At 46.4% G+C, this 24,241-nt stretch overlaps 1 protein-coding gene across 1 annotated transcript; it reads right to left on the bottom strand.

Annotated features, from left to right (window-relative positions):
• Window positions 1–1,183: 1,183 nt before the first annotated feature.
• GTF3C4 (general transcription factor IIIC subunit 4) lies at window positions 1,184–23,994 on the bottom strand. The gene is made up of 5 exons (XM_033122296.1): window positions 23,444–23,994; window positions 11,698–13,524; window positions 8,717–8,847; window positions 5,971–6,059; window positions 1,184–4,019 (listed from the first exon to the last, which is right to left on the bottom strand). The coding sequence occupies exons 1-5, from the start codon at window positions 23,786–23,788 to the stop codon at window positions 3,955–3,957; spliced, it is 2,457 nt and encodes an 818-aa protein (XP_032978187.1). The 5' UTR covers window positions 23,789–23,994; the 3' UTR covers window positions 1,184–3,954.
• Window positions 23,995–24,241: the final 247 nt, after the last annotated feature.

Below are 24,241 nucleotides of genomic sequence, written 5' to 3'. Positions count from 1 at the left end.
GCAGCTGCTACTCCCACCAGTAACTAAAGGGAAAGCAGTTCACGTCGATTAGACATGTCAGAGGCATGTTTAAAGTCTGACGACCTTCAGGACAAAGGGTTGACTCCTGAGACACCGCAGGCTCCCTGCGGCGACACGCCACCAGCCCCTGAAGGGTGGTCTCAGAGCACAGAGATGTATTCTGAATGAATTACGAAGCCATGCAGCCTGCAAGCAGTCCCTGTGGGCTAATAGGAAAGATGTTCATTACGTGTCTTGCTGTTTGTGCTGCCCAATCTCTAGAAAGAAAAAAGGGCAGAATACACCTTTCCCTTAAAAATTTCGGTCTGCTGACTTTGAATATAACATAACCCATTCAGCATAGTCATAACCAGAATTTTTCCTTGTCAAGAATAATATTCGTTGGGTGGGGGGGGGTGGGGCAAGGAACTCCAATCTAGCATACTCTCCCCCAAAGTCCAGCCAAAAGTTACTGAACACTCTGACAGAGAAATTACAAAGAGCGGCGAAGGAAACCAGATACAGTTCACCAGGTTAACACGGAACTAAAAGAAAGAAAAACTACTTCTAGGAAGGGAGACCCAGTATGTGATGTAGCTTTTAGGAATTTTATCACTAATCAATTTTTCTTTCAGGCATGAAACCTGTTAGTTGTGAATGGGTCCTAAAGATGGGAGAACTAAAGGACTGGAAACCAAGAGGACCTGTCTGGCAAGGAAAAGCGAGAGAGAGATAGGGAGGCAGGTAGAGAGGTAGGTAGGAAGGCAGGGAGGGAGCCAACGGGATGCAAGGACCCTGGGGAAGTCAACCAGTGACGGGAATTCCGGAATTCCTGATTTCGTTCCAAGAACTGCAGGGATTCACCAAACTCCACAGCAGGGGGGCTGCTGCTGCGGGAGCAGGTACTCCATAAAACCAGTACCGATTCCTCTTAACAAGCCCCGGTAGGCATCGATTTCTTCCGCACCTTATCTGCTACCATGATGATTACAACAAAATATATTTTAATTTTTAATTATTTCCTTTAACATTCTTTTAATCTGTGAAATTCTAATACCGTGTGTCCCCGAAAATAAGACCTAGCAGGGTAATCAGCTCTAATGTGTCTTTTGGAGCAAAGAGTAATATAAGACCCGGTCTTATCTAATATATGACCGGGTCTTATATTGATTTTTGTTCCAAAAGACGCATTAGAGTTAATTGTCCGGCTAGATCTTATTTTCGGGGAAACACGGTAGGTCTAACCTACACAGTAACATTCAACAGTAACATTCACAAAAACTTCTTAGAGGGAGAAGCAGAAAAATGTCACACTCAACTACGAGCTGTGCCAGTGGTTCTAATAACTTGTGACATTGAAAAATAATTGGTAGTTTTGGCAGATATAATAGTAGGTAGAGATTGCTTGAAATCTGGATGGTGGACACAGGAGGATTTCAGAATAAATATCAAGTATAATAAGCTATCAATTTCTGATCTGGAATAATAGGAACAAATTAACCCCAGGCAGAGAAAATGTGACACAGGTGTGGATATCAGACTCCCAAAATGCAACCGTGTTGTAGCTTAAAAGGTCTCATTGTATAGACTCTGCCCCGGGCTTCAATGCAGTGCAGATACATCACCTCCATCGGCCCTTCCTGAAACAGTTATTACAGTGACAGCTGAAATACACTTGAAATCCACTAGATCAGGCAAATGTCAGGAAGGCAGCGAGGATATCATGAGGATCTCACGTTTAAACTCGGACAGGCAATTAGTCTGAAGATGCCTGGTCTTACCCACTTTTGCAAGGTTTCACTGGTCACCACTGCCGTCAGGAATGCTGAGCCCTAGTGAAAGCGTGCACCGCACTCACTGTCTGTGGTGCTGCCGTTAACACAGAACCTTCCATTCTCATGGGTCAGTGGGTGAACCTCCATGGGTGGGGCGGGGCAGGAAAAGGGGGAAGGCCTCCCAAATGGGTGTGCAGGACTTTGGGCTGGTGGGCTTTCAGTGTTTAGAACGCCACCGGGGGCCAGCCCCCTGCAGAGAGAAGCCATGTTCTAGCGAAACAGTTGCCATGCTGGGGTGGCCGGTTAGCTCCGTTGGTGGGAGCGTGGTGCTGATGGCACCAAGGTTGAACGCACAACTGCTTTAAATAAAAACAGTGTAAGTTTTAGAATGGCAGCAGCACAATATTCCCCAAAGAGAACAAATCAACTGCTGACTGCTGATTAGGAACAAAAAACTAAGCGAAACTAAGTTTTCCATGATTAAAACTGCAATAATTCCCTGACACAATCCCAAACTTACTGTCATATTTATTGTAAAGTGAAACAGTGACCAGTACAAACAACTGCAACTACACAACCTTCTGACTTGCGTTATTCATGATTTCAGTGCCCACCGGTTCTCCTTCTTGAAAATCAGTTTAACAGACCGGATCCTAAAGTCTGGATGAACGCTACTGAAATTACCGCCAAAGTGAGAGAGAGGAGCAGAGGACACCAGCAAACACGTAAAGATTAGAGACAAACAAAATTATGAATAGGAAAAAAAGACATTTCAATGCAGACTGTTTGGAAGTGCCTGCTGGGGCTCTGTCCCCACTCACCACACAAACAGAAGAAACACGAACACAAGTGTGTAGTATGTTTCTGTTACAGTGTTACCCAAATAGCAAGTATTTCCAAAGTGAGGACGAAATGTCACTAAGGATACAAAATAAAAGCAGGAAACTGTTAAAATGAAGGCAAAATAGATAGCATGTAGCTGAGTTAGAATTTCACATTTTGTACTTCCCATCCAACTTCCCAGAAATACGCACCATTTAAAATGTGTACATTGCAGCACCAATCCCTAGGGTACTTATTTAAAAATCCCCAAACACTGTAACTCCAGAATGTCTATTTTTTACTTTAGGGTTTAATAGCAATGAACATCTAACATCTCCTAACAGCCCCCAGAAAATACCTGTATGATAAATATCAAGAGCCTTTGCAGAGAGGAGTCCCAAGCTCTGCCCACTAAGCTGCACACCCTTGGAGCACCAGAGCGCAAGTGTCTGCCCCTCTGAGTGGCCGTCTCTTTCTGGAAGCTTCTAGGTAGACTCTGCACTCCTATACCGGATATAAATGAAATGTCTGGAAATGTCAGCATTAAAAATACTGAAAGTTTTAATACTAAAAGGAGAAAATATTCTTTTTCTTCTATGTACAATAACTCATTGAGGGTATCACAGTTAAATCTGAAGCGGGGACAAGACACAGGCGATCGGAGTACTTGACATCCTTATAAATATTTAGGAGTTGGGGCAGGAAATCGGGTGACGTGGGAAAAGGATTAAAACTGTCACAATTATTAACTTACAAGAGTCACCTGACCTTTTGACACATTAAAACCAGTTTTAGTCTTGGCTTCAGCTTCTTAAAAATATAGTTTTAGGAAAATGTTTTCAATATGCAGGAAAAACAAGAATTGGGGGATACAGATCTGCAGCGCTTACTGAGAACAAAACGGTCCCACGCGTTCAGACACTTAATATCTGCTGCTGGTACACTGACTGCCACGGACCAGGTAATTGAAGCTCTTTGGAGCCAAAAGGCAATTCCAGACCAAGGTTAGGACTGAAGCCTAACTCAGCCCAGCCAGGCCCTTGTCTCAACTCTCTAGAAGAGGTCTTTCTGTTCCTAGAAACGACAGGGCTTCAGTGAAGACACTTGAAAACTGAGCATTCGTCAATGGGTGAGGAGTGGGCCACCATCCACCTCTGAACGACTTCAATCTCTGCGTTCCGTCCCTTAGTCCTGGGTCACAGTGCACTTCTGAAATGAGTTCCCAGGGCTCTGCTTACAATCATGAAGAGGCTCTGCATGAGTGAGGGCCCTGCTTCCAGCACATCCCACCTCTTCGGGCTGGAGCGGTTTTCTGCAGCGGAGCACACGCCCTTTCGCATCTTCCCACCACTGACGCTCAGAACACAGGAGAATCGCAGAAAGGGCAGGGGCTCTGCAGTAATCTCTTAATCCAGTCGGGATCTGCAAAAGGAACACAAGTGTGTCAAGCGTTAGCTTCAGAAAAGGCAGCCAATGGGATGAGCTGAGGATGGACTGCAGTGGCAAGAGACGGGCACTGGGGTCCTGCTCGGCATCCTGGACAAAGCACCTCACGCCAACGTTACAAGCGGCCGGACTAACTAAACCTGGGGCTCCCAGAGCTAAGTGTGCCATGGGATCTCCATCCGTCAGTAATGAAACAGGAAGATAAGGAACTGAGTGAGTGTTTCATAAAGCTCAATTTACTCAAATTAAAGGACTGTGTTTTTCTGAGTGTAACCTTCATACACTATTAATGCTAAAATAGTCTCATAAAATCACAGTACTGGGGTTGGCCTGGTGGCTCAGGTGGTTGGAGCGCCATGCTCCTAACGCCGAGGTCACTGGTTCGATTCCCACATGGGCCAGTGAGCTGCACCCTCTATAGCTAAGATTGTGAACAATGGCTCTCCCTGGAGCTGGGCTGCCGTGAGCAGCCGGAGCTTGGTGTGAGCTGCTGTAGGCTGTCGTGTGCTGCCGCGGGCTACCGTGTGCCGCCATGAGTGGCCAGTGGCCAGCGTGAGTAGCTGGCAGCCAGCGTGAGTGGCTGGCAGCTGGTGAGAGCTGCCATGAGCTGCTGTGAGCGGCCGACCGAGGACCGGCAACCGACTGCCTCAGCCGGGGGGAGCGTAAGGCTTGTAATACTAGCATGGGCCAGGGCACTGTGTCCTACACAACCAGACTGAGAAACAACGGCTTGAACTGGAGTAGGGGTGGGGGGAGGCGGAAAAAAGGGGAAAAAAAAAATCGAAGTACTAGTAAGTTTTTTAAAATGCATTACATGGAAAAAGAAAAATGTGGCAACATTGGGGCAGTACCTTCTCCCCCTTTAAAACCCTCCCTGTCTGTGAAATGCTCTTCTCACTACTCTCCAGACTCCACAGAGTCTTGTTCTTCCCAAGAGCTATATATGGCTCAACCCAAAGTCACCTGGCAGGCGTGGGCATGCGTTTTTAATTTGTTTCAATCTTCTCCTCATTTTATGCCTAAAAAGTATACTAATTTTCAGTTGCAGTGGCTGTTTATAAATCCCCTCAAATTTGTTTCAAAGTAATCCAGTAAGAGGAAGGGCGTGGGTGGGTGACGAGGGATGAAACATAAAAGGCTGTGAGCTGGCGATGTCTGCAGTTGAATGATGGGTACCTGAGGGCTTATTATACTCTTTTCTCTCCTTTTGTTTAAGATTGCATTTTCTGTAATAGAAAGTTAGGACAGAACACAAGCTGCCAACACACCAACTTCTCAGAATTAGAGCGCGTCAGCCAATTAAGATCAAAAATCAAGAAAAAGGGTGTAGTTGTATGTAGAATGGTCTTTCTGTTTTACTTCCTTGAGACCAGATTCCCCCAAACATGTATGTAATTGTACACGCGTGGGTCTAGGTAGCTCGTTTGGTTAGAGTGTGACGTTCATGACCCTCAGGCCCTAAATCTGACATTCATGTCTCTTCACGTCACTAAGCCCTTGCCCACATCGATGACCTGGTTTCCAACTAGTTCTCGCAGAAAAGTGGGCTTTGTTCCCAGGACATCAGAATACAGACCAAGCAGAAAAAGTCCCCCACCATGGCTCCTGGAAGAATGCCTCCCGTGACCGGCTTAGCACTATGTTTGTATACTTAGAATTTGCAGCGTTTTCATTCAAATATAATCATACGCCAAGTGCAGCAAGCGCTGCCATTTTTTTGAATGACTAATTTGTTTGCAGTGACAGAACAGCCAACGTACTCATACTAAAATGCACTATATACTGGAACATGACAGCTTCCAGTTACCATTTTTAATTCGTGTGGCTTCGTGACGGTACTGGGAAGAGCAGGACAAGCCTGCTCCGGAGGGCACTGGCCCGGGGCCGGCACACGCCATCTCACCCGCCAAGCCGGGGCAGCACTCACCTTCCGGGGCGGGGTGGCGGGCAATGCTGTCATGCAGCAGACACCTCCTGTATATCAGACTCTGGCAGGACTGGTAGGTTAAGAAGCACCTGAAAGAAGCCAGATGGTATCATCAGCTCCACCCACACCTGGAAAGCAGCAGTGTGGACGGTAACTCACCACAGACGGTTATTCCCAAACCACACAGTGAGGAAGTAAAGGGCAAAAACTGTCCCCAAATTCATGGCCACAATGTATTCCTGTCACAGCCAAGCTGCCCAGACCGACACCACCCACAGAGTAAGGGAAGCCAAGAGACGTGGTTTCTAATCCAGTCGCTGCAGCTTCTTCCCTGCTGTGTTTGCTGCACTCAGAAAGAATCTAGTCTGTCCACACCTGACTGTACTTTGAATGTTTGGTATATTAAAAAAAACTGACGTACTCTAGTGAAAATGACTCATGAGTGATTTATAAAATCAGGTGTAAGAACCTGACAGCACAGTGAGGAAAACCTGAAGATACTGATACAGAAGACACAATCAATGTGCAAAAAAGAAGGGACAAGAACGAGCATCCACAGGTTCCATTCCATCCCTGACCCTTCACTGAGCAGCTGCCGGCCGGTCGGGGACGGCGGAAATGCGATGGGACGGGAGGGCCCCAGGCTCCGCGGGGAAGGCTGGCCCGAGGTAACAGCTCGAAGGCTGAGCAGCCAAGGAGCAGAGAAACCCAGGAGGAGGGGGTGTGGGAGGAAGAGATTCCAAGCAGGTTCGCTCTGAGTGAAGACTTGGGCATTCGGAAGGAAGATGACCCCCGAGGGAGAGCAAGCCCCCCCTCACTGGGAGCAGGACACGGGGTGTTCTGGCACTAACTTCAATCAGTAAAACTGAAACTCATTTTGGTGAAAGAACCCATGTGAGACAATAATGCGTGGTGGTTACACACGTGAACTCTGGAGCCAGAATGCCAGGTCTGCCTCTGTCACCAGCCACCTGTGTGGCTTGGAGCAAATTAGTGAACCTCCCCAGGTGCCCGTTTCTATCTGTAAAAACGGAATAATGGCAGTGCCACCGTCATGGCTGTGGAGAGGCTGCAGGAATTCGGGACCTGGCACCCTCAGAACAGCCTGCCACACGGACGGCTCTGCACACATGCCGCCCGCTATTACCACTGCCAGCTCGTTTCCTGCTCTCCCTTAGAAAAAGCCCGAACAGTTAAATTAGAAAAGGAATAGGAACACAGTAAAACGTGGAACGAATCGAGATCTCCATCCCCAGGGGAGTTTCATGGCACATCCACACAGGGCACAAGTCCACAGCCGCTAAGGCGGGGAGCTACGGACTGACGTGGACAAGTGTCCACAGCGTGTTTCGGTAAGAGAAGCGGCCAGTTGTTCAGGGAGTGTGTGCAGCACAGCCCTGTGTCTGTTAAAAATGAACTGAAATCTGAAGTGGGTGCCTATCCGGTCCATGCACTGTTTTAGAAACAGCTATGAACAAAACAACAAGACTCCCTGTGCCCATGGAGCTTTCTATTCCAGAGGAGAGAAGGGAAAAACGTGAAAACTGTAACATGTTAAATGGTGTAAATTGCTAGGGAGGAAAAGAGCAGGGGAAAGAGATGCAGAATACTGGGAGAGGAGTGTCAGCAGGTAGTGTGGCCACAAGGCCTGACGGACTAAGGGACACCTGAGCGAGCCCCGAGGCCACCTGCTGAAAGAGCATTCCCGGCAGAGAGAACGGCCCCTGCAGATGCCCACAAGTGGCAGGGGTGCCTCTGTCCCCGAGCACAGTGGGACCAGTGCATCTGGGGAGACGTGAGAGGACAGAGAAACGCAGGAGATGCGCACGGACAGAGACGGGATGAGGGCCGGGCTGTGCATCTTCATCACAGAAAGGACTTGAGCTTTTCCTCATCAGGAATGGGGAGCCATGGAAAAGGGCTGAGCAGTGGGGGGACATGGCCTGACGAAGCCGTACCAGGATCACCACCATGGCTGTACTGAGAGCAGACTGCAGGGAACCAGGACGGAAGCAGGAAGCCCAGGTAACTATAATAATCCGGGCAAGAGATGATGGTGTCTCGGACCAGCATGGGAGGGAGAAAGGCTGGACTCAAATCTGAAATGCCTACAAAACTTGCAAACAGATACGCTGAGCAGATGGTTAGATATGTATTCTAAGTATGAAGCGAGGGGGAGAAATTCAGGCTAAAGCTGTACGTTTACGTCACCAGTGTACAGACCATATATAACCGCTAAGGGGGTGCCGACAGAAGAAAAACAGGTCCAAAGATGGACGTCCAGGAGAAGCAGACAACGAAGAACGAGGCAGAAAGAAAAGCAGTAGGACTGTGCCCAGGAAGTCGGGGGGATGAAAGTGTTTTGGGGAGGAGGGAGGAAGCTGAGGGGAGAGGAGTGGGGAGAATCAGGGGAGAAGAGGGAGATTTTTATTATGAAGTTAAACAAAAAGAGTACATAAGCACTTTTACATTTCACTAACTGTGACAGGTATTACTTTTGTAATAATTTTTAAAAATTTAAGGCTACTTAAACTCCCATGTATCAAGCAGTAAAAAACTGTCATTTAAAGGCGTCTTGCTTTAGACAGGCTGAAGAAAAAAGGCCGTACCAGCTTGAATAATGGCAGCTTTTGTCCAATCTAACGGCACGGCAACACCCATTTTGGATAAACACTTGATGTGTAGTGCTTGCTGCCAGACACAACCGAAAACTGAGCAAAAGCGGGTGTGACTTCCGAGGGCTTACCGGAGCCAAATGTGGCCATTGGAACACACCGCCTGTTTGCGATCCGTGAACGGCAAGATCTCTTTACACAAACTACAGTGCTCGGGGAAGGTCTGTTTGTTCATCTTCTTCGAGATGTGTCCAATGAGCACCTGGTAAGACAAAGCAGCGGCCATGTATGTTAGGGCAGCGTGACGGGCTCCGTGCGGAAAAGCCTGCAGACTCAGGAGAAGGAAAGGCCGCAGCGCTGCACTTCCATCACACCGTCTGCCAAGTGAAAAGGCCTCCAACGTGTGCCAACTGCCTGAGCAAAACACTCATTCAGGGACCCTGTGACAGAGGGTGACCTATAACCGCTAAAGACAAAACCGCTCTGAAAACCAAGATCTTGTTACTTGCCTTGTTTTAGTTGCTTCTGAAACAAGGACTTCAGAGTTCTGTTAGAAGACAAAGCATTTAGATATTACTTAAAATATTTTGACTTTAAGAAGGAAAAGCCTCATCTCTATGGGCAAAATATTACGTCAAATACTAACTATGCAGAATTGTACAAATGTCTATTCTTCAAGAAAGGCGTACAAAGGAAAAAGCTAATCAGGATTAAAAACTAGTAATCTTCCCTCTGATGGCCCAGAGACCCATGACCGGCCTAGGCTAGTGACCTGAGCCGGAGACCCACGGACCCAAGCAGAGGCTCGGCAGGCCCACGTGGGGGTGGGGAGCAGGTGGGAAGAGGTCCACAGGGCGGGCTGGCAAAGGCCTTGCCCCACTTTCAGCTTCACTTTGTTCTGCTTCGTCTATTAGGATTCTACGACTTTAAAAATGAAAGGCTAGAACACACTTATCGACTTCATCATGTTGCTGAAGAGCCTTCACTGGCTACATCCCTGGATGGCGCACGACCGCTTGCCTTACCAGCAGGTAATGGCCTCTGAAGCCGTCCATCCATTTCCACGACGGCTCCTGCGGAAGCCCTCTAAGCCTGCCTCTCACTGAGGTCACTGCCCTGAAGTTCGGACGGCTGTCCTCACAGCCCACGGGGGTAGCCTACCTGTTCTGTATCCAACTACAGATTGAAAGCCCAGTACCTGTTGGCCTTAAGACCTCTATTTATGGTCCCGTACAGCAGGGTCGACCACCCTGCCTTTTCTAGACAGGCCGAGCACCCCGATGGGGACAGACTCTGCTCAGAAGGCCCCCTGCCCTGGCCACACTCGCAGACGTCACACGGGAAGGACCGCTTCTCTTGCTCCCAGGAGCCGGTGGCATGCAAGCCCAACTGCGTTACTTTAACTCATGCCTCCTCAACGGTGGTGACATTCCTTCCAAGGGGGCAAACCGTGGTTCTTGGGGGACAAAAAATGCTTACCCTTTTAATGTATAAAGAAAGCACAGATATACATATCACACATAAACAGATACACAATACATCTATGGGCAAGAACAATCAGAAAAAACGTCTTAAAATGCTGCGTGGGCTGGGGAGAGATGGTGAGAACCGCGGGTCTGACTTTACGTGCCAGTTCTCCACGGGGCGAGTCTCAGGAAGAATCTGTCATTACTAGTAAACCAACGCACTAGGTTCAAAGAGGTTCATTTTATGCATAGAGTGGGATTATTAAGACATGAAATGCATCGTTTTCAATCAAAATTCAGTTGCTATAGATGGGCAGAGGTCCAAGCTTCTCCGTTTAAACGGCCTGTTAGAACCACGTAACTCGGTCCAACGTAGCGCCACCTCATGCAGCATCCGGGCAATTACTCTAAACCATTAGGGACCAAACTCCATTACATAGTTTCTAAAATGGTTCTGTTACATTTCGCCGGCTTGTAACATCCCTGCTAGGTCCTATGAGACACTGATAACCAGAACACACCTCTACACAAGCAGACCACAATGAAACAATGTTTAAAGGTTGACTAGCAAAAATGAAAAGTCAGTTTCGTGAAGGATACATCTTAACTAGTCTTGAGATCACTGCAAACATCGCATGGGCAGTAATTTCAGGGGTGCACATACATTCTCTCTGTCAGGCTCTCCAACAAGAAAGTGCCACAAGTGGCTATGAATGCTCTAAATGAGGGATAACAATATTTGAACTTCCATCAATATTGTCAGTAAGGCTTTAGGCCGTGGAAGAAGCATCGGTCTTCGAGGTGTAAAGGAACATAGGCTTTTGTGGTTCTGAATATTTTAGTATACAGTATGTTCCTTGTAACACAAGTTCCTCAAGCAGCTGTTACCTCAAAGACAGGCTCCCTGATCAATAAGTCTGGGTAACATGACCTCCCCAAAGTTAAGAAGGATCCTCTTATGTAGGAGTCCTCAGCACCCTTAGAAGGATCACGTGCACGGGGAACCTTTAAGACGAGTGTGGAGTATGCAGTGTTTCCCGGGGCTTGGAAGCCTAATGTTCTGTCAGGGAACTTGAATTGTGGCATACATTTTAGATAACACAGTATAATATGTCTAATCCGAAAATATAGATCATACCCAATTTTTGTAAAAGCAACACGAGTAATTCCTGTTTATTTATACGCCCTTCTTGACTAAATCAGAAGACCTTCTCAAGTCCTTCCAAATGGAAACACCCTCCCCCAACCTTCCCCTTCCCACCCTCCCCCCACCCCCAAAGAAAACCTTTTGCAAACAGCAAGGGACTGGAGTGCGGGGGCCACACGTCCGCGCCTGTGACTGCCCGGTCACATCCTACGCTCCTCGAGGCAGCCTCTTGAGCTCGTCATCAGCCTGGAAATTTCATCTTACAAACCTTGCATATCATTCACGGCCACAGTGAAAGGACGAACTGAAATATCTGGTGGGAGAGGAACGTGTCCTCTGCACGGGCCCGTGTTTCCTATTTATTCTCCAGCACTTTGTGCCAACCAACTACCGAAACAAATGTCAAAGCAAAAGCTGAGCTTTAGAAATTCAGTTTAGATCGTTTCTTTCTCACCCAGAAAGCAGGCTTTCCGGTCTCAGTGTTTTTGTGAACACCTACCCGTGCCGTTCGGTCATCGTACTCTTCATCGGACATTAGGAAGTTACAGAGGCCCCTGGTGGGGATGCTGGTGTTTTCTGTGATCCAGGTGTGCAGGTACACTTCTCCTAAGACTCGCTTCATGTGCTCCCTGGTCAGGTGCATTTCCACAGCTTCGATTTTCCCTTGGATCTCAAGGAGCTTCTCTTCCATTGGCTCCCGGCCTCCCGCGTCTCCAGACTGGGTCAGGGTGTCATCTGTGGGGTCCTCTGGGTCCCCTTCTCTGCTCCTCTCCTGAAGGCCTGGCTTATTCACCTGTCTGGAGGATGTGCCTTCGTCTTGCTGTTCATCCTCGGCAATGCCCGTCCCAGGCGAGTCACTGAGTAAGATTTTTGAGTCCTCATGGGTGGGTTTCCACAAGGCTTCTGAAGGGGTTTTCTGCATTGACTGATATAAAATCCTCAGGAGGAAAAGTTTGAAGCGCCAAAAATAGGTGGCCCCACTGCTTCCAATCTTTTTTTCCAAAGCTTCTTGTAAAAATTGAGGGATATGTTTATCTTTTAAAATCTTCCAGCGAACGAGGTCTATTAAATCTACCTGCTTAAAGAGATTTTGAACAGAAGATTCCAGGAGCTGAGCAGCTGCCTCCTCAAAGGTTTTGAGAGTGACAAACTGGACCTGGTAGTTCTTGTTAACGGGATGGAGGCCGTTGACCATGCCCTCGGTGGTGATGACGGCCAGGTACGCGCCGCAGGGGCTCACCGCGATCCCGTGCGTCCTCACGGAGCCAAACACGTCTGCAAGTTTAATCAGCTGGTGTTCGAACTTGAGCGCGACGTCTGTGAAGATGGGAATCAGCTGCCTCACCCTCCCGTCGCTGGAGCAGGTATACACGGTCCCATTCTGCTTGTCGGCGGTCATGGAGACAATCGGCAGCGAGTGCAGGCCCGTGACGTGGGAGTTGTGCACGTTCAGACCCGCTTTGGAGATCAGAAGCAGACACCAGAACACATAGGGCCCTCGGGCGGCCACCACTAAGCTGCAGCTGCACTTCTGGTACGGGTGGTAAAGCGGGACGCACTTGATGCTGTGCACAGGCAACTGGTCCATTTCCTTCCACAAGACCACAGGCTGCCTTAATGTGAAATAGCCTTTCACCGCTTTGAGGTTGACGGGGAGGATCTTCACAGGCCCAAAAGCACTCCCCACAATGAGGCCGCTCATTTTCCGATTATTGTGCTCATATTCCCACCAGAACAAGACACTGGGCGAGTTGATTCCCGACTCAATTGTGTTGCATGAGGAGATGGACTCCTTGCCGACAAACGGCAGCTGAAACTGCCACACGGCAATGTCACCGTTTTCAAAGAGCACTGCCAGGAGCACGCTGCCCACGTCGCGGCACTCGTTGTTGTGCTTGACCTGCTGGGTGGTACAGATGCCCGACCACTCCATTCGGACTGCGGTCTGCATGCTGTGTCTCCTCTGGAACTCAGCAAAATCCCCCAGGTCCCCCTCCGGGGCCTCGTTTTTAGAGAGCCTGTAACTGGTCTCATAAAGACGTTCTCCGTAAATCTCAGTCAGGTCGACCAGCTGGACCCACTGCAGTCTGTTGAGGTTGGCCTGGATGGTCAGGCGATTGTCCATGGTGAGCGCGGCCAGGAGGCACCTGCCGTTGGCATCGCAGCCCATAGGGGACCAGCTAGTGTATTTGAATCCTCTCATTGGGGGCAACGCCTTGCCCTCAGGGTTAAACACCCTATCCAACATGAAAGTCTGACTGATGGTGGGGTCCTTAGAGGTGGCAAATTTCTCCTTACACTCAGCGACTTCTGCTTTTGAGCCAACCTGAAAAGAAGCGGTATAAAAACTATCAGACAAATATTTCTCTCTAGAAATGGATTTATATTACTTCGAGTACATTCACTGGTTCACATTAACATAAACAGTAATTTTGCATTGGTTCTGTTAATTTCAGTATGACATGTATTTAAAAGATGAAGTACATGTCCAAAACTAAATGAGCATTTACTCAGAAATGGCGATTTTTTTTAAAGGATCAGAATAAATGTTCTCATTATTCATAACGTGGTTCCCACCTTCTTCTTAGAATTGACATAAGCGTAAGGATGATAGAGGTGTACTTAATTCTTAAGAGTCAACAGAGCATTTAGCCAAATTAGTCACAAAACAATGAAGGTGTTAAAATTCACAAAACTATACATCTTTGATACAATTAGGTATTTGGACTTTTATAATAGCTTGGCAATGTACATACAAACTTTAAGTTTTCGATCTGAAATTTCATTTACAAATTATGCTGAAAGCCAATTCCAACGCTTTGCCCACTGTTTCTATACTGTCCACTCCAATCAGAGTACCTGCCGTTCCCCGAACACTCCCGCCCCTGCCTTCCCTGTCTCTCTTGCCTAGAAAGCTCTTTCCTTCTATCCAGTCCCACCCGTCCTACCAGGCCTCCTGAGACCCGTAAAGCTTTCATTCATCGCTCCCTCCTCCAAGTCTGTTACATACATCAGCAGTGCTATTTACTTAGTGCCTACCCGTACGATGGCAAGCTCTTTAAAAAGATTTTAAAGGAACATTAAAGATGGAGGAAGAACTAAATGACCAAAAGAAAGTGGGCCAGAGCCGTAAGAAAATAGCCAGGCAGCCCAAAGCCGAGAAAAAAACAGAGGTCAACTAAAATATGGTTTCTGTCATGTCTGAAGCAAGAAGAAAGGACTTGACCCACTGTGGTAGAGAAACGGATACCAGAGAAAGAAAGCAGAAACTTTCCATTCTTTTGTAGCGTCAATCCCCTTTTAAATAGAAGCTGATCTACAAACTGGGAAGGGTAGAAAAACATGATTAAAAAGGAATTCAAGCCTAAGACATATACAGATATAATAAAAGTCATTTTAAATGAGTTTGAGTCCCAAGCCCAGAGGAATTACACTCCAGGACACGGAAAGAACTTGGAGGAAGGTGTTGAACGCAGAACCACTAACTACATTCCTTGGTAAAGCTCGGGCAACTGGGGATGGGTTAGAAAGCCAGAGGGCAACAAACAGTTCGAAAAATATTCCCCAAATGCTGACTAGATTAACAAAAACTACAGACCATTAAGCCTGATAGGAAATAAAATTCTTTAATGTATTAACCAATGAACGGTTTGTGTAGACAGCTGTGACCATTAGAAACTAGCACAGGACAACTGGAAAATTTTGAATTTATTCTTTTTTCTGAAACCGCTCCACAGCAGAGTAAATAAGCATATGGAACGAAAGGCAGACCTACAGCTGTCCAACAGATGGATCAGATGACTAACTCTTCCTAAAGTGTGTCACACAGAACGCTGCGCCCCTGCATCACCCCTGAACGAGAGTTCGACGGCTGTACATCACTCCCCCGAGAGTCACAGGAGCATATTAAATGCCTCTGTCAGGGAGCTATCCTAGAGTCGTACGAACCAGATTATCCATGCTTTAAAAAAAAATACAACCTTTTTTTGGGGGGTGTCATCTAAAAGAATATTCTGGAAATGGTGTCTTAGGCATATATCTTGATTTTAGAAAGGCATTTAAGGTAGTTTCTCGGATACACTTACAGACATGCTGGAGACACACAGACTGGAATTCTACTTACAGGTGTGGGTGGCTAGTCTGTTGATAAAATAATGCTAATCAAAGCCCAGAGCTTTGCATGGCTAGATATAATTTAAAATATGACATAATGAAGCCCAGCAAAATGACTGAAAATCTGTGCTCTGAGGCCAGACTGCTTAGGTTCACACCCTGGCTCTATCACACACTAGGTCTGTGACCCTGAACAAAACCTCTGCCCCTAATTTTCTCACTTGCAAAGAAAAAACAATAGTACGTGTGTCATAGAATCAGGAAGGTTATATAAGTCAATATATGTCAAGCATACATTAATAGGGCTCAATAAATATTAGCTAAGATGATTACTAATACTCTGAAGATTAAGTAAATGTTAATGAGACCTAATAAAAGTATATAAAATGCAGGGTAAATATAAAATTGTTCACCAAATCCTATAATATTGTAAATCAGAATAGGCAAATTCACTACAAATAAAAACGACTATAGAATTAAAAGTAAACTTACAGACTTTGTAACCCAAAGCAGCAGCACAGGATGAAATAAATGTATCTCTAGCAACTCTTGGTCCCACTGATTGTAGGAAGAATCCCTGATAGGATGAAAAGCAGCATGGATCTGGACCAGTCGGAAAATTCCTCATGTTTTTGGGCAGTAATTTGTAATATGTTTAGCTTGAATGAGCCTACTACACCTCCCTCCAATTCTCCGTATCACAAAACTAGTTAACAAATTAAAATAAGTACTCAGATGCCCAAACAACAGACCGCTTAGGAGCCCAGCTCCCAGAGGCCAGCCCCTAGCCAAACGTTTAATTATATACTATCCTGTTTGCAGTAGGCCACTATTACTACTAATTGCTGCATCCTTTATAAGCACCTAACAAACAAAAACTCATTTGAAGCTATTAGACAGTAAGCTTCCCGAGGGCAGGAATGTGATTCCAAAGACGGGTAATAGTGACTAACTCGATGTCCTTGATGGCACTGATATTAATGTTCCTAACGACTGACACAATAAAAACAGTTTTACGTACATTATAATTTGGAACTGCGTACAACTAGGTGATTCACTAAATCAGCAGTCCAATGGGGAGGAAAATTGCAATTTATTCTTTTAATAATGGTTTTATTTTTCAACAGTTGATATACCATATTAGTTTCAGGTGTACAACATAGTGATTAGACATTTATGTAATTTACGAGGTGATCACCCTGATAAATCTAGTACCCATTTGACACTATACATACATAGCTTTTAAAATACTATTGACTATATTCCTTATGCTATAACTTTACATCCCCATGACTCTTTTGTAATTACCAATATGTACTTCTTAATCCCTTCCCCATTTAAACCTACCCCCCCAACACCCTTCCTAGCCGGCAACCATCAAAATGTTCTCTGTATCTATGAGTTTGTTTCTGCTTTGTTTACCTTGTTCTTTAGATTCCACATATAAGTGAAATCTTAAGGTATTTGTCTTTCTGTCTGACTCACTCCACTCAGCACAATACCTTCTAGGTCCATCCAGGTTGTTGCAGATGGCAAGATTTCTTTTTTTTTGTATGGCTGAGTAATACTCTACTGTATGTATGGACCACTTCTTCTTTATCCATTTATCCAGTGATGGACCCCTGGGGTGCCTCCACACCTTGGTTATTGTAAATAATGCTTCAGTGAACATACGGATGCACATGTACCTTCAAAGTAGTGTTTTGGGTTTCTTCAGATAAATACCCTGAAGTGGGATTACTGGGTCTTTCACTGTCTCTTCTTAATACAAAACAGTCTTTGTTTTAAAGTCTATTTTGTTTGGTATAAGTGTTGCTACTCCAGCTTTTGTTTGTTTGTTTTCATTTTTATGAATCTTTTTCCATCCCTTTACTATCAGTCTGTGTGTGTCTTTCGATCTGAAGTGAGTCCCTTGTAGGCAGCATATGCAGTGGTCTTGTTTTCTTATCCATTCCAGCCACCCTATCTTTTGAGTGGAGCTTTAATCCATTTACATTTAAAGTAATGTTGACCTGTGTGGCCCAGGATGGAGTCTCTGGAATCTACTACACTCTGGGGCATCAGGGGGCACGGGGCTCCCACCATTGGCATCTATATGAGGTCTGACAATTAAGTTCTCAAACTCATCGTAGAAAAAGTGCTACACACCTCATTGATGAATATCACTACAGTCACCTTCGAAGTACTCCCCTTGGGCAGCTATGCACCGATCCCAGTGCCGAGTCCACCCTTCAGAGCAATTTTGGAACTCTTTTTCTGGAATGGCCATCAGAGCTGTCTTCGTATTACCCTCGATGTCCTGCATGTCATCAAAATGTCTTCCTTTCAATATTTCCTTTATCTTCGGGTAAAGAAAGAAGTCACTGGGACCAGATCAGGTGAGTAGGGAGGGTGTTCCAATACAGGTTATTTGTTTACTGGCTAAAAACTCCCTCACACACAGTGCCATGTGAGCTGGTGCATTGTCGTGATGCAAGAGCTCCTTCGGGACCATTTTTGCACACACCTTTCTCATGCCAAGATTTTCAGTTAAGATTTTCCTAATTGTTTCTCTATTGATGTTCACTTGGTCTGCTATGCTTCTCACAGTCAGCCGACAATTTTGATGAACAGTTCGATGAATTTTTGCAATGTTTTTGTCAGTTCTGCTCGTTACTGGCCACCCTGAGCTCTCTTCATCAGTGACGGGTTCTCTCCCCTCAGAAAAATGTTTAATCCATTTGTACACTGCCGTTTTCCTCATGGCATTATCCCCATAAACTTGGACTAACATGTCCCTGATTTCACTTCCACTCTTGCCAAGTTTAACAAGAAATTTAATGTTTGTTTGTTGCTCTAATTCAAGCCCAGACATTCTCGCGACGGCAAACAAAACATGCAATAATGAATGCCACTCAGCAAGACACCACCACTCGTTGACACGAACACAGCTGAGACAGATATACCAAGGTTATGAAACCTTCCCGAGCTGTTTGTACTGTGCTGCCAATGTAAGCGCATGGTGGCAAGTCTGCAAACTTAATTGTCAGATCTCATAGCTATTGTATTTTATTATTCATATTTTTTCTTTCTTCTTTTTCTTGATGAAGGCCCTCTAACATTCCTTTTAATACTGGTTTGGTGTTGTTGAACTCCTTTAGCTTTTTCTTGTCTGGGAAGCTCTTTGTCCTTAGATTCTAAATGAGTTTTGCTGGGTAATCTTGGTTGTATGTCCGTGTTTTTCCTCACTTTAAATATTTTGTGCTAATCTCTTCCAGCCTGCAAAGATTCTGTTGAGAAATCCGCTGATAGTCTTCTGGAAGCTTCCTTTTAGGTAACTAACTGCTTTTCTCTTGCTGCTTTTAAGATTTTCTCTTTGTCTTTAACCGTTGGCATTTTAATTTGATGTATCTTGGTGTGGGCCTCCTTGGGTTCATCTTGTTTGGGACTCTCTGCATTTCCTGGGCCTGTATGTCTATTTCCTTCACCAGGTTAGGGACGTTTTCTGTTATTATTCCTTCAAATAGGTTTTCAGTTCCTTGCTGTCTCTATTCTCCTTCTGGTATCCCAATGGTGCAAATGTTGGTACACTTGATGGTGTCCCAGAGTCCCATTAAACTCTCCTTAGTTTTTTGGATTCTTTTTTCTTTTTGCTGTTCTGAGTGTTTTCTGCTACCTCAACTTCTAAATCACTGATTCTATCCTCTGCTTCATCTCATCTACTGTTGATTCCCTCTAATGTATTCTTCATTTCAGTTATTGTCTTCTTCATTTCTAACTGGCTCTTTTTTATATATTTTTTCATCTCGTTTTATGTTTCCTATCTCTTTGTTAAAGTTCTCACTGAGTTCATCTACTCTTCCCTAAGTTCATTGAGCATCCTTATAACCAGTGTTTGGAACTCTGTGTCTGGTAGCTTCCTTATCTCCATTTTGTTCAGTTCTTTTTCTGGAGCTTTGCTCTGTTCTTTCATTTGGGACATGCTTCTTTATCTCCCCATTTTGACTGCTGCCCTGTGTTTGTTTCTATGTATTAGGTAGGGCTGATATATCTCTCGGTCTTAGTAGACTGGCCTTATATACTAGGTGTCCTGTGGGGCCCAATGGCACAGTCTCCCTGGTCACCTGAGCCAGGTGTCCCTTGTGTGGGTTGTATGTGCCCTTCTGTTGTAGTTGAGCTTTGGTTGCTGTTTGCACGTCAGTAAGAGGGACTGACCCTTGGGCTGACTGGTTGTTAGGACTGGCTGTGACTACAGTGGAGGAGCTGTTGTGCAGGGGCTGACCCTATGAAGCAGGATTCGCTTTAGCAGGGCTCTGGTGCCTGCCCAGTCTGTCCTTTGGGTGTGTTGCCTGAGGAGGCAGCTAGGTGATGCTGTGCCTTGGTCTGAAGCCAACCACCAGGCATGCTGGTCTCAGGGCCTCCTGTGAGGGGCCCTGCCACAGGCCAAGTTCAGCTGCAGCCTGTGCCCTGCCTGGGGCCACCTGGCATGAGCCACAAACCAATCTGCAGATGGCAGCCCCCTTGCTGGGCTTGGAGGTGCCTGGAAGAGACTAAGTTGTGAACCAAGCCCAGCTGCTTTCAGCAAGAGGTCCGGGGCTTGCCGAGGCCAGATGCTGCTTGTTTGATTTGGTGAACCTTTGACAGATTTCAGGAAAGTCTGTAGCATGGGCCAAGATGGGCCATTTGCATGGAAAAGCCACTGGAAGAGACTTGGGTGGGCCTGCAAGTTGGTTGGGGCGGGGTCTCAGGGAATCACCAAGGCAGGGCGAAGTGTTAGCCAGATGGATGGACTCTCAGATATGGCAGAAGCCTGTGTCTGCAAGCTGGGAATAGGGAGAGCTCAACAAAGAAATAATGGATTCTGCCAGCACTTCTGTCTCGGAGAAAGCCGCCCCTCCAGCCCTCACCCTAGGGCCAGACAATTCAGTTCCTCCCCGTGTGTCCCTGGTGCCTTTCGAGCTGCTACCCCAGAGCTGGAGCTCAGAATGCGTGAGTCCGTTAGAGAGTAAGTCAGTGTGTAGGCCCTTTAAGAGGAGCACCTCGCACTGTAGCCACCTTCCATCTCACTCAGCCATAATCTCTGCTGGTTTTCACAGCGAGAAGTTGTAAGGACTTCTCTTCCTGGCACTGGAACCCCGGATTGGGGAGCCTGGTGGGGCTGGGATCCCACACTCCTCCAGGGAGACCTCTGCAACCAAGATATCTCTCCTGATTTTTAACCGCCCCACACAGGTGTAGGACCAGCTCGTTCAACATCTCCGCCTCTCCTACCAGTCTCGAGGTGGCTTTTTCTGTATGTCTTAGTTGTAGGACTTCTGTTCAACTAGACTTCAGGGGATTCTGAATGATAGCTGTTTTGTAGTTTAGTTGTAATTTTGATGTGGCCATTGAAAGGCGGCAAGCACAGCATTTACCTACTCTGCCACCTTGACTGGAAATCCTCGCAACTTACTCTTAAATTACTATTTTATTGCTTTTCAGATTTATATCATTTATCTTTATATCACATAACTTCAGTGCCCAGGATAGCTACTTGAGAACAGTGGATATGTGAACTATTATATAACTGCATATTTTCCTGAAAGAAAACTCACAATCTAAATAACAGAGTCATAGAGCAAAAACTTCAAAGAGGTTTAGCAGCTAGATTTCTAGCAGTGTTACACACTAAAACTGTGGTCCAGGTTGCAGAAATGTCCCTCCTTTTTGTTAGAGCAAAGGCAAGCTGGACAGCACTGAGTAGATTACAATCTCCAAGGACTGTCAATGGATAGAGTCATCAAAGTACTGATACAGACTTTTTTACATTCCTACCACTATGCCAGGGGTCTCTCAGAATTGCAGGGACAACTCAGCATTCATTCACCAGACAGTCCCAGTCTACTTGCTAATTGATAGTTTGTATGATGCACATACCAAACAAAGAACAGACTAGAAGGGGAAGATGCCATTATTTCAGGCAAACTATCTACTATTAGAGAGATAAAGATATCCTAATACTTCTTAGACAGTTGTAGAACCAATGATGGAGTCACATTTTTATGAGAATACTATGGATATCTTCATATTCATAGCCATAGCATTAATCCAGGCTCCTATTCCTTTATACTTGTATGACTGTATGTTTTTACCTTGAGCACTTACAGTGTTCCAGGAACTGTGCTAAGTAATTAATGTGTGTTTATGTGTGTACACATATAAATATCTACATATGTATTTAATCTTCCAGAAAGTCTAAACCAGGTAGGTTTTATTATCCCATTTTATAGATAGGCCTATCTTGCTATCTTGTGCTAAAGCCCAGTCTCCTAACCTCTATTTTACACTGACCCCAATAGTCATTTTCTTCCCTGTAGTCCAACAAGATTCATATTCCTGAACCATACCAGGTCAATCCATGCTTATGAAACTTTAACATCACCTCAGGGCTTTCTAGATTGAAGCCAGCTTCCTCAGACTGATTTCACCTTACTTTCTTTGACTTCACCTTACTTTCTCTGACTTTAGAACAGCCACTCGATTCATCATTACTTTTACACCCAAAATAGTAAATTATGTTCATGACTCAAATATGTATGTACATGACATAGACACCTCATTCTTGCCACCTGGATGACACTTTCCTTCCTTCCTCTTACAACCCAACACGACCTGTTTCAGGACTGCTGCAGATTTGCCACCAAATGAACTTCCCTGATGAAGTGCCTCCCTCACAAGCCCTTCCTTTCTTTCAATTCTCTCTGCAATAGTATTAAATATCTACTGTACTGACACACATACTTAACATTTCTCTAATTCATGTACATATGACCATCCTTAGAAATAGTAAGTTCCTTTTCAGCAGAGGATGCATCTTTTAAAACCCCCTTCTTCTGCTTCCCTCCTTCAGTGTTTCTCAATTTCATAGCATCAACTGTATCTGTCCCCAGTTTATTTATGTTTGAACCAATTTGTTCGCATCTTCTCCAAGATCTTAGAGGGCTTAGTCATACAAGTTTACCAATGATCTAATTCAACACCAAGTTGTATGTTTAAAATTTGATTCACATTTAAAATAGCTGTGCAGAGTAATCGTTTTTGTTTTGTAAACTTTACTTTCATGTAAATATGGTCTCTGAAAATAGGTATGTAACTTTATAGGGCTTGTCACTACCCGATAAAACAGTGTTATTTATTCATGTACCTAAAAAGAATGTAAGCTCCATGAGGGCAGGGACTTTGTTTTGTGCACTGCTAAGTATCAGACCCAAGTCAAAGCCTAGCTGATACATAGTGGTATTTAAATATTTACTGAATGAGTGAATATACACTTTGATAGATCATATATATGCATACAGACCTTTCAATGAAATACCGAAAGTTTTTATACTGCACTTCTAAACCACTAAAACAAACGTTACGGCTTACTACTTTTAAAAAATTAACTTGAAAATGATATTAAAACAGCAAAACTTTAGGAGCCCTAAATTTCTGAAGGCAAACTTAGTTTATCTGAGCTGAAAGCACTACATCTACACAGAGACCTTGGACTTGAAGTTTAACAACTGCGTTTATTTCCCGAAGTTTTACTTTTTCTTCTACATCCTGAAGATTTTTAGCTATTAAGGTGGAGTACAAACTGCAGGATCCAGTATTTGCCCATCTAAAGTGAGAACCATTCATAATAAAGTCGCTGGAATGTTACGACAATGGAAAGGACTAAGTGTTCTTCTCCAAAGCAAAACGAGCAGGAGGAAGGCACATCGCAGTAAACAAAGCCAGCCCAGGGCCTCGGGGAGTCCGTCCCAGACAATAGCAGCAGAGGCAAAGGCAGGTCTGGGGTAGGGTCAACAGGGGGTGGAGTCTCAGAACGCCCACTATGCAAAGTAATCAGTGCCAGCAGCCGGCCAGATGCTGGGGCGAAGGAGACCTGGCTCGAGGGGACCTACCAGAATATGTGTGTGTCGGGAGGGGGTGCGTGACCCGGGACATTGGGGACAATAGCTGCAAGGTTTTGTGTTTGTTTTCTCAGCTACGGCGACCCTAGCTGCTTAACCCCGCAGTGCTGGGGGCGAAGAGGGGAATCCCCGGACTAGGCGCGGGCCGGGATTCTCCAGGGACCCGCGGAGGAGGGCCGGGAGGAGAGCCCCGGGCTGGGGCCCGGGATGGCTTACTTTGAGAAGGCAGCTGTTGAGAGGGGCGGGCACTGAGGTGCGGTGGATAACTAGGTCCTGGCCCGGGTTGTGCACGTCGCAGATGAGTTCCAGCACAGCGATGCTGCGGGCCGTGGACACGGATACGCGGTGGTCTTCGGACCAGGCCAGAGGCTCCAGGCCGCTCACTGCATACTGCAGCTTCACGGCCGGCTCCCGCCGAGTCACCAGGAGGCGGAACGCGGCGCTGGGCCCGGGGGTCGCGTCCGCCGCCGGCCCCTTCCCGCCCGCCTCGCCCTCCTCCTCCTCGGGCGGCGCAGGCCCGTCGGCCGCGGGCCCCACCCGGGCCTTGTCGGCCGTGTTCATCTCCAGTCAGATGCAGAGGCCGGATCCCCAGGCGCGCCAATCCCGCGTCGCCGTCCCGTTACCGCCTCCCGCGCCGCCGCCACCGGCCCCCAGCGCCCTCCGCGGCCGTTTTCTCCCCCGCAGGCCCGGAGCGCCGCGGAGCCTGGAAGGACCCCGCCGTTGCTAGGCGACCCAGCCCTACCAGGTGGCCAAGGCGCTGCCTGTCTAGAAAGCGCGCCGCCCCTGCGGGCAGGACCGAAGCGCCGGGGCTCGGCCAAGGGTGGCTGGGGGCAAGGAGCCTCGAGGACCTCCCTCTCCGGGTGAACAAGCTCTAGGCCCCTGTAAGTGGCCTCCCCGGGCCACTAAAGTGCTGAGGAAACAGTAACCCGGCGGCAACTGAAGGAAACCTTGGTTAGGTGGCCAACGGCCTCTCGTTCCTCAGGGGAATCCCAAGAAGTTCACAAGCATGAACTC

Source organism: Rhinolophus ferrumequinum, chromosome 12, assembly GCF_004115265.2.
Source record: "Rhinolophus ferrumequinum isolate MPI-CBG mRhiFer1 chromosome 12, mRhiFer1_v1.p, whole genome shotgun sequence".
In the NCBI taxonomy this organism is placed as follows: domain Eukaryota; kingdom Metazoa; phylum Chordata; class Mammalia; order Chiroptera; family Rhinolophidae; genus Rhinolophus; species Rhinolophus ferrumequinum.
This window is presented reverse-complemented; position numbering and strand designations above follow the sequence as displayed.

Bases quoted from the DNA above. Each gene is read 5' to 3' on its own strand.
- GTF3C4 (XM_033122296.1), bottom strand. From the start codon at position 23,788: ATGAACACGGCCGACAAGGCCCGGGTGGGGCCCGCGGCCGACGGGCCT. The intron at 6,060-8,716 runs GTAAGCCCTCGG...GGCTTCTTTCAG, and splicing joins AATGGCCACATTTGGCTCCG to GTGCTTCTTAACCTACCAGT. The intron at 4,020-5,970 runs GTGAGTGCTGCC...TTCCTTTTGCAG, and splicing joins CCGCCACCCCGCCCCGGAAG to ATCCCGACTGGATTAAGAGA.